The sequence below is a fragment of the Populus trichocarpa genome, chromosome 18 (genome assembly GCF_000002775.5).
Source record: "Populus trichocarpa isolate Nisqually-1 chromosome 18, P.trichocarpa_v4.1, whole genome shotgun sequence".
NCBI classification, from domain to species: Eukaryota; Viridiplantae; Streptophyta; class Magnoliopsida; order Malpighiales; family Salicaceae; genus Populus; species Populus trichocarpa.
The window spans coordinates 11,675,781-11,690,018 of record NC_037302.2 but is presented as its reverse complement, the minus strand read 5'-3'; the positions used below and the strand labels follow the sequence as shown (position 1 = coordinate 11,690,018).

General features: G+C 29.6%; 1 protein-coding gene across 2 annotated transcripts; it reads right to left on the bottom strand.

Annotated features, from left to right (window-relative positions):
* Positions 1-4,593: 4,593 nt before the first annotated feature.
* Positions 4,594-9,937, bottom strand: LOC7488995 (ADP-ribosylation factor 1). 2 transcript variants are annotated; one of them, XM_052449195.1, is made up of 9 exons: positions 9,769-9,936; positions 9,472-9,681; positions 9,303-9,341; positions 8,913-8,975; positions 8,367-8,385; positions 7,663-7,774; positions 5,965-6,012; positions 5,565-5,695; positions 4,594-4,913 (listed from the first exon to the last, which is right to left on the bottom strand). In XM_052449195.1, the coding sequence occupies exons 2-9, from the start codon at positions 9,572-9,574 to the stop codon at positions 4,880-4,882; spliced, it is 549 nt and encodes a 182-aa protein (XP_052305155.1). In that variant the 5' UTR covers positions 9,575-9,681; positions 9,769-9,936; the 3' UTR covers positions 4,594-4,879. The 2 variants fall into 2 exon arrangements, with proteins under 2 accessions (XP_052305155.1, XP_052305156.1); XM_052449196.1 differs by lacking the exon at positions 5,965-6,012 and having other exon boundaries at positions 9,769-9,937.
* Positions 9,938-14,238: the final 4,301 nt, after the last annotated feature.

The following is a 14,238-nucleotide window of genomic DNA, read 5'->3' as shown; positions in this document are numbered from 1 at the left end:
AAAACAATGGCGTCTACAATTTTGTTAGTTAAATTTAATTTTGATCGAGTCAACCAAGTTAAAGTTTGACTCATTAAATTGATTATATCATATTAGTTCAACTTACACATAATTTAATTTTGAAACTCAGGCTAAGCAAAAAGATGAAAAGACCCTTTAGGTTGACCCACACAATTTAATTAGGTAAAAAGATTTTAATTACACATATACCTTTTTATCTTTATTTTAAAGCGTCCAAGATTTTTTTTTAAGTTTTGTGTTAATTGCTTTTGATTTTATCAAATGAATGAAATAGAATAACAAAAAAAAAAATGCAATTTGTTTTGCTTACCGTTGCAAAAATAAATAAATTTGCAAGGGTAATGTTGATATTTATTGGTGCATCGAAATCTCGGATAATTTTATTAAATATATATTTTAAATTTTAAATTTACAATCATAATTTTTTTTTTTTTGTCAAAAACACATTGACAAGAATTGTGTTTTTTTTTTTTCATTAAGTTTATTTGATCTGATATGGGAATCACGACCATATAACTAGTAAAATTCTATATAACATAAAATAAACTATTCAAATTGAATTGACTAGTGATTTACTAATTCACTTCCACTATCAAACTATTGTCTGCCAGCCTTGTCATTTTTTTTTTCATTAGATTCACCACTACGATTCTAAAAATATTAATAGAATTCACATTATACAACATATATATATATATATATATATATATATATATATATATATATATATATATATATTCCACGGCTGTTTAATAGGTTTAAAAAAAAATCTTGAAGGGCTTGGCTGGTGGTTAGCAGTCTCCTATATAGGAGAAAGGATTCTTCAATGTCTAAGTTAATAAAGATGTAAAAGAAATTTAATGTATTAAAGAGAAAGATAAAGTAGAGGAGAATTTTCTACTTAGTATAGTTGCGAGTATGAATCACATGACCTTGCATGGATCGGACAACCAACCTGCCAAACGACACATTTAGGTAGGTGTTTTTCCTGTTAATTTGAAATTGCGAGTTTAGAAATACTGTTCAAACCGTTTTTTTTTTAATTTTAATTTTTTTTATTAAAAATTAAATTTTTATATTTTTAAATTATTTTAATATACTGATCTCAAAATTAATTTTTTTTAAAATAAAAATATATTATTTTAAAATATTTTAAAATAAAAGATATTTTAAATTGTAACCGAGATTAATCTCATACCTATCATAAAAGACGGGGAGCTGGTTGCACTGTTTGGCATATTCCATGATGGTGAAGAGTGACGTGTCAACAAAATTGAGAATTTTTTGAAACACGAAAATGAGAGGATCTGTGGACTCAAGTTTGGAACCATATTTAGCTAGATTTGGGCTCGTTTTGAGCCCATTATCTCCATCAATTGGGTTCGGATTTGAGCCTTTTTTGTTTGATATTGGGCTTAGTTTGCAACTGATTTCTTAGCTTTATTGGGCTCGGTTTACAACCCCTTTTTTCATTTATTTTCGCTTTCGGTTTTGGAGCTCGCATCAATTAGGATCATAGATTTTATTAACAAATAAGAGATTATTTATTCTTTTATTATTTCATACAATCACTTTAAAATTATCTAGTCATGATTTTTTTTAATTAAAGCTTGCTTTTAAGATTATGATGTATTTTTATGTAAAAAACAATGCTTTTGATAAAAAAAAATAAATCAAAATAGAAAAGAAATGCATGGATAATGTAATGGAGTTTTGATAAAGAGATACTTTTTTCTCCTTAATTCAAATCATTGGAAGACTTTATAAGCATTTATATTTTATTATACTTTGTTTCTATTAAAAAAAAATCATGTTGGTAATAAAAAATGTCATATTTTTGTTATAACAAAAAAAACACACATAAATAAGAAAATAGATTTTTGGTTAAAAAATACATTTTTCTCCCAAATTTAAATTGATATATTTCTTATGATATCTATTTTTCAAAAAAAAATTTACATCTCACAGAATTACCCATTTTAAGAATGAGTGTTCAGATGTATATTCAAATGGGTTTTATATCTCACAGGATTTACCATGTTCCTGTTTGAATGCTATATTTATTTGTTAAGTTTAACCGATCAAACTTTTTCAAAATTTAAAATCATTTTAGAATTAATCTTAGTATTCTCAATTTCACTTTACCTTTTCAATATGGAGGTCTAAATTGAAATTAAAAGTATATGTACTAATTCTTATATAGCTTTAAATTCAAGTGATGTTTCTCCATGTTAGTTTTTTCAGTAGTTAGGTCAAAGATCAGCCCATTACATGCCCAACTGGCACAAAGGCAAGGGCAATCGAATGACTCGATGTCTTTTGCCAATCACAATGTGAAGCAAAACTTGAAATGAGCTTCATTGTCTACAATGGCACTTCACGAAACAGCATTAGCCAATGACTTGGTATTATCCAAGAATAACTTTCACATCAACTTGCATGTTTCCAACACCTGAGCCCAAAGAATTCAGTCACATCCTGTTACTAAAAGGATACTAATCACTGAAACTGCACAGCCTCCTTGTAGCATCCATTATGACCCGCATCACAAATAAAAACCAACATTAAAGGGTGCAGCAAAACTACTTGGAGCCAAGAACTACTAGGTGCTAACAAGTCATATTTTGGCACTAGGTGTTATATTAGGGACTATTGATAAGTGCAAAATATACATATACATATATTTTTATTTTTTTATACTATACTTTTTAAGGCATTTCAAACTTATTTGAGTTTATTAAAAGTTATTTTTATGAGTTTAACATGCAGAAGACTTCGTGAATTAATCGCTAAAAGATAAGAAATTATGCATTTTGCGTTTTGCACATAGCTTTTTATGATAGTTTTTTTTTTTTTTTTTTTGCCAAGTTAGAGTTCCAGAATGAGAATATGGTCTTAATCTAAGTTGAAGTACACATGTCAAGCTTTACAGGAAGGTATTATGGGCAAAATTCTGATCTCATTTGGACCTCGAATCAGACCTATAAACTCGAACCAGAATCCTTCTCGCAGTAGGATTCTCTGCTTTCACACTAGATATTCAAACGAGAATATCTTGAGTTTCTGATATCGAAATCAGTCGATTCAAAAATCCAAATTCATCTACACATCCAGGACTACAACTTGCATGAAGGACTCAAAGTCGGATAAAATCATCTTGAATGACAAAATCTGGATGCAATCTGGTTAGTTGAAATGGGTCTCCTGATCTAATTTAGAAACTAACAATGCTGAGCATCCCAATACAGCTGAGAGTCTGACATAAGAACAGTGGACCTTAGGACCCGATAATGTACAAATCAATTCTTTAACATGTCATGAATGAAAGAATATAGCTGGGATGGTCGGATAGTGCAAGAAATCAAGTTAGAATCAAAGTCTAAATTACAACAGAGTTTGTATTACAACAGAATTGTGACAGTAGCAAAATCAGTTTTCAATATAAATTCTGAGAGATTTATTCAACCTTAAAAACTAGATAAAGAAAGAACGAATTTAGCATCATGAAGACTCCTAATTAGCCTAAGAATCTTGAAGATTTCAATAGCAGAAGGGGAAGAAAAAAAGAGCAGAACACAGCTGAAATAGGGTTTGACAATCATTCCTTTCGTGTCTGCTTTTGTCAATTTTTCAACAATTATGAACTAAACCCCTAAATTCAGTTCAAGAGGTATGCACACCATCTTCATTAGCACGTTGTGAGAAACAACGTTATCATTGTAATTTTTTCAAATTCAAGTATTTTTTTTTCTTATTCAGAATTAGGTTGATGATTGTTATTCAAGCCTATTGAATCTATTGAATTGTTTTGAGATGACATGTAAGTTTTCTAGTTTCTTTCAATCCGTAATTGTTGTCAGGGACTAGAGTTAGAAGCAAAAGAATTAATTTGATTGCTACAACTCGTATATTTTTTTATTAGAAAAAAATAAACTTAATTAAAATTATCAAGCTTTCGATCGTTTGCTTAGAATAACTGCACAGATTTTATTCCTAAGACTACTACTAAGTGAATGAAAATTGCTTTAAATATTACATTCGCTTGATGGTAAGAAATTGATTACAAAGCCTTCTCAAATTAATATACTTGTAATTTCATCGATTTCTCTCGGCTTTAAAAAACATTAAATTTATTTGTTTGATGTGAAAGAATATTTATTTTACTTCGTTAATCAACAGATTTATAGTGATGAATGTGTGGAACCTTAAACTGATATAACGACATATCAATTTATTATTTTCAAAATTATTGTTTCTTGAATTTTTCATTCAAATCTCCAATTTTTTTTCTCATTTCAGTATACTGTAAGAAGATTAAAAAAAAAATTTCATTGGGTTCGACCTAGTTTTCATGATTATACTAAAAATTTATTTTATTTGTTATAGTTAAATCATAATTATTTTGATAGTTCCACGACTGACCAATTATCTACCCGCAAAGATAAATTACAACAGGACAAAGTCATGGCACTGTGAAACTTGAACCTAGAAAGTTCGTTCCAGTTACAAGAGAGGCCACAAGAAGCTGACAACAAGAAGGGTTTGGAAGAGTGACTAGTATAGAATATAGAATTAATAAAATCAAGACATCGCTATCATTTTCAAACAATGCAGTGCATGGTGGGAAAGCGAACAATGGCAAAGAAATGGAAAGTAACATAACAACAAAAGAGCTAAGTGGTTCTTCTTTGACAAAAATTTTACAAGTATATCAGTTAGAAAAATCAGTGAAGGTCAAATGACATCAACGCGACCACGAATGAATTTCTATTACCAGCCATACCAACTAACCATGGTCATCTTTATAAATTCTGGCTCAGAGAAACAATCACAAGCTTCCCATTTTTCTCCAAAAGAGTTAGCCACCCCCAGACTTCAGTGTATTACTCAACCTGCAATAACATGTGACTCTGCATTAGGTTTTTAGAAAAAAATAAAATAACAGAAGAAAAGGATGCTGTGAAGCCAGAATTTAATATCTTCATGTATAGAACCAGGTACAACATCAGTTTGTAAATTTTATATAACCAAAATTCCTGCTGAGGCATATGGATAATTATAAAAATTATCGTTGCTCTTTCCTTCTCACATTTGTTGCTGGAGCTTTGAGTCTCCAAGGTATTGTTTTGCTAGTAAGTGATTTTCTTTTTTGAAACAATTTGCTAGACGGTGATGGATATAGATTTCCCATTGAAGAATTCTATTTGAGCATTGAACATGAAGATTAAATAGAAGACTTCTATTGCTTTCAATGCTCCAACAAAATATTTGCCCTCAAGTAGGTTCCTATGGGGTGTTCAGAGGATAAGAGTTCCATTTGGTAAAGTGGAATCTGGGCTCTTAAGTGGTGAAGCTTAAAATCATTTATTTTGAGAAAGCCTACCTTGGTATGGGGTACCATAGATTTTAGAGACTGGTTTTCTGAAAGTAAGGTGAGTAGGGAATGGTTTCCCAAGGAAGTACAAGAGATGTATGGGATAACTATTCAGAAGTTCAAAACTGTTGCTAGAAACTCATTCCACTTCATTGTAAACTTAACTTACCAGTCCAAACCTTCAAAAAGACCTTCTCCTTTAATGGCAGACGTTTTAAAAATTGCCCATTGTCGATTCTTGATCTTGTGCAACTCCAAAGCCTCAGTCACTGCCGCATCATCAAGTGCACCAGGAAGATCCTATATAACCAAATGAATGACAAAAATAAAAACAGTGGGAGATCCAAATTCCAATCTGATATAAATATTTAAATGTGAAATGCACGTAGATATATGAAGCCTATGAAGAGAGCATCACTCCAAGACCACATCAAAGAAAGATAATAGATTCTATTGTTTTCACATCCAATGAAGCTTTTTCATTCGAGTTTGCATGTATGATTAGATTTCAAGCTTGTTTTCTTCCATGTGTATGTTAAAAAAAGAAATAACTAGGCAACAACAGTAACCTGCTTGTTCGCAAAAATAAGAACAATAGCACCTCTTAACTCTTCCTCCTGCCAAAACAATCAAATATGTAAGCTTGGCACTATAAGTTGAGTGGCAATGAAAAAGGACTCGTGGCTCAGTTTTTTTTTTTTCCAGAAACATAAAGGGGTTTCATATACACGCACATATGCAAGAACACTAAGGATCCACATAGTGTGGAATTTTCTTTTCATAAAAAAAAAAAAAAAAAAGTGATGGAATCCCAGAGCTTCTAGTTAGAAGATAGAAAATAGGTTAGAGAAATTTTGGTCCCCGTAAGGAAAAGTGTATGCAAAATCAAGATCACAAGTCTTTTTCCATTATGATTTTTCCACGTTATAGATTGAAAGCCAATTGTTTCAGAGTCTCCTTTTTATTCTGAAAAAAATAAATTACGAACTTCTTTGGATGTAGGCCTCCTGCAATCTTATACATTCAATCCCAGTGATATAGAAATGTCTAGAAAAATAATAAAAAAGAAAAAAAAGAAAATCAAACCACCCCAGCCTAGCCCATAGAAGAAATCATAAAACTGAGTAAAAAAGATTTCAAATTCACACCGCTTCAGTCTTTATAACCCTAAAGGCATCTCAAGTACACCATGATGCTAAACTAGTTAAGGGCAGCTACATGAATATGCTTCCACATTTAAATTCAAAGCAGGCCGATTTTTTTAAAAGCTACTGTGATAACATATCATTATTTATCACTTTAGGCCAGGCCCTTTTTGGTCCACTAAGGCTTCACAATCTTTTACATCATGAATGCCATGGACAGCAGCGAAGCTAGATTTTTTTTCCAGCTAGGTCACTTGATAACCATCATACGTTGAAAAATTACTATGATATGACACTTGAAATAAATAATAGTAACAATAGAATTATTCAAGTTCAAAATCAACATCAAATTAAAATACAGTTTATTTATTAACAAAAAAATTAATAGTAATATTTATTTAATCTTAAATAAATAGAAAAAATATTAAAAAAATTATCACTAGAATTAGACCTTGGACCGCTAATAGAGATTAAGAACACGGAAACTTTTAGCTCCTAGAAGAGAAAAATTAGAAAGTCTTTTAATTCGTTCATAGCTTGTTCCACTATAATTTAACAATTTTGCAAACCACCAAAAAATATAAGACAGGAAACTTTTTAAATTAAGAAAAGGAAATTTTTTTTCCTTTTCAAATAGCATAAGAAACCATATTTACCTTCTTTAAATGAAAGATGTGAATCTGTTTGGGCATTGAAATTCTAATTTATTATTTTTTTAGAGGAAAATTATTTAGTTTGAATTGAAAATTACAGAAATCAACTTCTTTTTAATGCAATTTTAATACTTGTTAGTAAAGGAAACTAAGGAAAATGCTCATACATTTAGTGAATAATTTTAATGGTCTTGTTTGACTTTAGATACAAAATTATTAAAACAATCTTATATGGTTTAGTTTTTTACAAAATTTAAAGAGGGTCAAGTGAGTAATATCCCCCCGAAAATCTTAGATTGCTATGCTATTTGCCTAAATCTCTTGAAACTTTTTTTGAAATCAGGGGCGTCAGCTAACACCCCTAGCTTTCACATAGCCTCACCAATGGCCATGGGTTTGATAATAGGGGGTACCAATAACACCAACTTTGTCAACTACTAATGTGAACATAAAATGGGGATAACAGTACCTCCAGGATTGCATGAAACTCATCTTTAGCTATCACGAGCCTATCAACGTCACTTGAATCGACAACATAAATAATGGCCTGTGTGTTGGGAAAATAACATCTCCAATATGGTCTGTTGCAAACATAAGCAGCCAGTGAGCTTGTGAAATTCATCAAACAACCTATTATCTCACAATCAATCAAAAGAAATTATGTACAACTTGTGTGGAAAACATGGCAGAAATAATAATCAATAATCATAAAATTACGTTACAATATCACTCTCAATCTTTTACACATGGAATTATGCACAACTAGCCATCACTCAAATTTTCCTCTTGAGAAAGTGCCTAAGCTATTGGAGTAGAAAAAATCAACTGTTTGAATGGTATTAGAAAAATACCAGTGGTTTGTACATACTGTGATGACATAAATTTTTATAGTAACAAAAACAAATTTGAGAGAATATTTTAATGAAGCTATAATTCATTATAACTTTTTGGTTATTATTTGTGGGGGAAAAAAATTGAGTCCATAACCAGTTGCAAGTTCTATAAAGAATATAATGAATCACATCAAGTATCATAAGCTTATGATTCCAAAATTGCTAGTCATTAAACAAAACTGAATAGTGTATATCAAAATGCAACTCATGTTATAGTTCCCTGCAAAAATAAAGCAGATTTATTTGTGTGAAAAAGGAGAAGGAAAAGGCAAGAAGTTACCTGATGCTTGTCTGCCCACCTGTATCATAAACATTATAAATGTCATTAGGGCAAGAAATTAACATGAAAGTTTTGAACATGCAAGACTTAGAAAACAGATTAATGTGTAACTCCACATTTGCTTTTGAATAACCAGTGGAAAAATAACAAATGTGGGGAATAATGAACTGGCTGATGGAAAACAATAATTAGATGGTGTGGGAACAATTGACCCTTCTCATATAACTGGTGAAAGATGGGGTATGTCAGTAAAATATCCGACTCAAATGATAATGAGACACTGGCATGTATACAGTAAAAGTTCCATTGTCTCATCAACCAAAAAACAAACAAATAAATTTTATATAAAACACAGCAAGCCTATAATCTACTTTCATTTGTTGGTAATAGAAAGAGCAAAAGCTATAATAAACTTCAAATTTATCTAACACTGAGCAATCAGTAATCAGCAAAGGTTCACATATTCCAATCAGTATACAGGCTATGATTGCAATGAACATAAAAAGTAATGCTGGTTTACAGATCAAGCGAAATTAATAGGCTTACCAAGATCCCATACTTGAAATTTGATATTGTTGTACTGAACTGTTTCCACATTAAATCCAATTGCTGCATTAGGAAAACAAACGCTTCAGTTATGAATTCTAGACAGAGTAACAAATTACTCGACCCCATTACAGCGAAACAATGACAGAAATTTAAAACTAAAAATGCAATTCCCATATCAAGGGTCATTCATTAACTGATCCAATGGAGGAAAAACACTCGATGGAACTGAAAAAGGCAATGCAATTGGAATCTTATGCAAACCAAAAACAACAAATCGCATCTCATCAGATATCCAGATTCAATAATGTCAATTTTGGATCCATACTCTCAGTAGCCAAACAAACAAACATCAAATTCCGATAAAAATAACTACGAAAAGACACTAACTTGGAATGGTGGATACAACTTCGCCCATCTGAAGCCGATCTGCATCAAAAACCAAAATCAGAACACACAAAAAATTATCAAAATTCAATAAATACCCATCACTCAAAATCACTAAGAAAAAAAACAAACAAAAGGGTATCACTTAGAATCAGAAAAGAGAACAACATACAGAGGATTGTAGTTTTGCCAGCATTATCAAGACCAAGAACAAGGATCCGAGCCTCTTTGTTGCCAAATACTGAAGAGAACATTTTGGAAAACAAAATTCCCATCTTCTTTATAGCTAAGTGGGAGATAGTATAATGGAGATTCTTTCAGAGCATCAGTTGATGAACAGATCGTAGAAGTTGAATTAGATCTGCAAAGCAGAGCCCTTTTCCTCTCTGCAATCAGGAAAAAAAAAAAAAAAGCAATGTCAAAATGGAATTATATTTTCGTTTCTGTGTATATGATATGTAAGGGAAACGTGCCTGAGGTGAAAAGGAGAGGAGAGGACAGAAGGGTCTGCTTGTGAAAGATATTTAAGATTAACGAGGCAGAAATATAAATTTAAGAAGTCATCGGGGAGAATAAGGTAGAAGAAGAATATCGGGACGGTGAAAGAAAGAAGGAATAAAATTTAAGACTTACGAGAGTGAGAATAAGCATCTCCCTTGAGATAGATGTTATTTTAAATATTTAAATTGATAAAATTATTTTTTTAATTATTGTGTTATATGAGTGTGTTAAAAAATTATTTAGAAGAGTTAATTATATTTTAATATATTTTATATTAAATTAATTTTAATATAATTATATAATTAATTTTTATATAATATAATTATGTTATTAATTATACAATTAATTTATATTTTAATATATTTCATATATAACTATTTTAATAACAGATTTAACGAATCTAAAAATAATTTAGATGATTTTTAATAAATTTAATATTAAATAATAAAATTTTAAAAAATAAAAATAAATAAAACCAGTTGAAATCATCAAATCTACGACATCTTTAACTGAAAATCTTTTTTTTTTCTCGAGTATTCAGTGCAGGGGAGAATGGAATCCAAACAATTGACGCAGGCATCATGTTAAAAAGGAATAAAATAAACCCAAATTAGTAAAACTTGATATAAAATTAAAATGAAGAATCAATAGCAAGCGTAAACATAACATAATAATAAGAAATATATATATATATATATATATATATATATATATATATATATATATATTTATCCAATCAAATTGAAATGACTCTGTTTATATGATAGATAGGAGATACAAGGATAATAAATCTAATACTAGGCATAGCCTGCGCTATGCAACGGGTCTCTATTTTTTTCAAGTAAAATGATGTCCAGATGATGTAAATATATTTTTTTAAAAAAAAATTAACAATTTGAGTTTTAACACCAACTAACCAACTAAGATTAAAGAGTTAATTTTATTTTAATTAGACAGTAAATGAAAAGATAAAGATGTTAATTAAAAAAATCAAAAAAATCAATGTAAGCACGAAATTGAATAAAAAAAAGATAAAAAAAGGATTGGATCAACAAACATGGAAGAACTTAACGGGGGATTAACTATACAAAAATATCTCAGATAAAAAATGGTAATTAAAATAATAAGGATGAAAATCAAAATAAAAATAAATTAGAGGGCAAATAAATTTTTTCAATTGAAGGATTAAATTTAAAAGAAAAATAACTCAAGCAAAAAAGAAAAATAATAAAAGAATGAGGAAGAAATTGAAAAAAAAATAACATACCATAAACCTAAATTGAAGGATGAGATCAAAAATCAATTATAAAGGGATTAAGAAAAAAAAAAAGATATCCAAAGAATAAGGACCTAATAAAAAAAATGAATACATGAAAAATTGAAATTAAAGTACTAAATAAAAAAAGAATAACACTTATTCAAAAGGATAAAAGACAGAAAAAAAAATTATAAGAAAAAAGAACAAAACTTTTTGTTGTTAGGATTCAATTGAAGAGAAAACTAACTAATATACTAAAACACTTTATTTCAAGGTCATTTTGATTATTATTACTATCGTCATCACAATAATAACAAATGTACTAAAAAGAAAGGTGAAATTCATGTAGCCGTAGACACACTTCACTATTCACTAGTATAACATCTATGGCCTAGGCTGAAAAAATTGATTGTATTTGATTTAAGGGTGTTTTGGTTTTTTTACACAGTTCATTTGTCATAACTGATTTGTTTGGGGGTGTTTTCATCGATTCATCTTTTAATACAGTAAAATAACTAAAATACCCCTAGATTAATTAAAAAAAACTAACATTGATGGACAAAGGTGTTTTGGTATTTTTCTTTTTAATTGTACAATATAATTACACAATTGTCCTTAGAGTAAAAAACAAAGTTTAGTATACAGGGGTGTTGACATCTTTTTCTTAGGATTTTTTTTTGTAATTATTGTGTCGGTTAAGGGTGATGAAATAATTTAATATTTAATTAATATTATTTTTATTCAAAAATTTGTTGGCATATGGTGCGCGCACATGCCAGTATGAGGGAGGCGTCTCGCACTTTGGGCGGCGCGCGCAGCACCTCCTAGTGGTTGAAAATTTTCTTCCATCATCTCACTTTGTTCTTCATTGTATCCTTTTCCTTTATGACCGACACGTGTCATCTAAAGGTGATCGGTTTATCATCGGATGCCCTTTCTTTTTTTTTCTCTTCATTTCTCTCTCCTACACGGAGAGATGCACTCGAGTCCTTATTTTTATTGTTTTTTTCATAGTCAATCCTTTTAGTTTTAATTGTTTATTTATGTCATTTCCCTTTCGTTAAAGTTTTATTATTTGTCAATTTGATGCTTTAATTCTAATTTGTATATAATATTTTTCGGTTCGGTTCTTCTATCAATCCTTTTAGTTTTAATTGTTTATTTATGTCATTTTCCTTTCGTTAAAGTTTTATTATTTGTCAATTTGATCCTTCAATTCTAATTTGTATATAATATTTTTCAGTTCGGTTCTTCTACTTTTCATTTCTTATTTTGTTTCTTTTCTCTTCTTTTTTATACTTTTAATTTTATCCTTCAAGTCAATTTTATGATTTTTGTTTTTTCAATAATAATAAGAACTTCAACTTGGTCATTCTTCTTTTATTTCTTAGTTTTTTTTTTTCACGTTTGGTGGTGGTGGTGGTCACCAAAGGAGGAGGGGATAATTTCTTCAAATTGTCTTGTATACATGATGTGGAAGGTTATGTTAATACTTAATTATGATAAATTGATATAAAAAATTGAAGAAAAAACAAGGAACTATGTTCCTTCCTTTGAATATATATTTCGGCCTAGGGATTATTAGGATAAATGATGGCGTTGGTTTTAATCTTGTGTATTATTGTGTTAAATTATATATATGTTGAATAATTATAATGAGTTAGGTGTGTGGGAATTGAGGGAAAACCCTTGGTTCCTGTGCAAAGGTTTGGTAAATTTGTTCTTAATGAGAGAGGACAAAATGATAAAATCATGCATGTGCTTAACATGAAGTAAATTGTATCAGTTTGACGATGTGAGTGGACTATACATGTGAAATATTGTATATGTAGAAGTAATCAAAAATATATTACTTTTGGATCCAGGTATAAATCCAAAATTGATATAAATGATGGTAAAGTGATATTCATATTCTTGATAGCAGATATTGTTGCGACCAGACCTCAGGGCATAGGAGGATTAAGATCACGCTAGACTGGTAAGTATTCTAATCTTATACTTAAAATTGAGATAAACAAAGATAAATATAGTATGACTGGATTTGTTTGTCCATTTGTACGAAGGCCAATGATATCTATTAGACTGATACCGACATCTCTTAAAGAAGTATTATCAACATAGACTTGATTAGCCATTTCAAGATTATAGCGGCTAATGATGTCCATAAAATTTTATTGACATCGACCTTTAACCTAAAAAATGGAAAGAAAAATGTTAAATAGACTTGATTAGCCTTCTAGATCATGGAGGTTAGTCATATCAACAAGATTATGTTGATATTGGCGTTAACATGGACTTGATTAACCTTTTAAATCATGGGGTCTAATGATATCAACATGATTATATTGATGTCAGCATTAATATCGACTTGATTAGCCTTCCAAATCCTAGAGGCTAATGATATCAACAAGATTATGTTGGTATCAACATTATCATGGTCTTGATTAACTTTCCGAATCCTAGAGGCTAATGATATCAAAATAATTATGTTGGTATCAACAATATTATCATAAACTTGAGTAGCCACTCCCGGTTATGGAGGCTAATGATGTTAGTGGGGTTATATTGGTGACAACATCACTTGAAAATTAATTAGCTATCTAAGGTGTGAGAAACAACGATATCGAGATAAATGATATCAATATATCCTTGATTATTTGTCTTTGTGATGATAATTAATGATATTGATTCGAAATTGATATCGGTATTGATGAGTTAACTTAGGTTATAGGTGATGAAAGACATCAGAATGTGTAATACCAAAAATTAAATTTGTGTACAAGGAATTTAATGAAAGGGAATAATATTATTGATTTGCTTTAATGAGAAGCAATAATTTGTTCCTTATTTATTAAAATTGAAATAAATAAACTTGATATATGAATCTTATTGTGTATGTTTATTTACAGGTTTATCTCACTCGAGATAGGAGTAGCACCTTAGTTGAAGTTGTGCATATTTTGTTATAGATTAGGTAGAACTTTGTCTAATAGGAACTTTTAATGTAATTATTAACTAATGCTTTATATTAAACTTATGGAATGGTGATGAAGATATATTTGCATGCCAATTTATTTGGTATTTACTCTATATTTTGGGTTAAAAGTAAGTTAATTCTCGCCATAGATTTTTTTACTATTGTTTCATAGATTATTTGAGATCGTGTTGATTTAATAATTA

Bases quoted from the DNA above. Each gene is read 5' to 3' on its own strand.
- LOC7488995 (XM_052449195.1), bottom strand. From the start codon at position 9,574: ATGGGAATTTTGTTTTCCAAAATGTTCTCTTCAGTATTTGGCAACAAA. The intron at 8,976-9,302 runs GTTAGTGTCTTT...TTCCTAATGCAG, and splicing joins AGTTGTATCCACCATTCCAA to CAATTGGATTTAATGTGGAA. The intron at 6,013-7,662 runs GTACTGTTATCC...TTGTTTTGGCAG, and splicing joins AGTTTCATGCAATCCTGGAG to GAGGAAGAGTTAAGAGGTGC.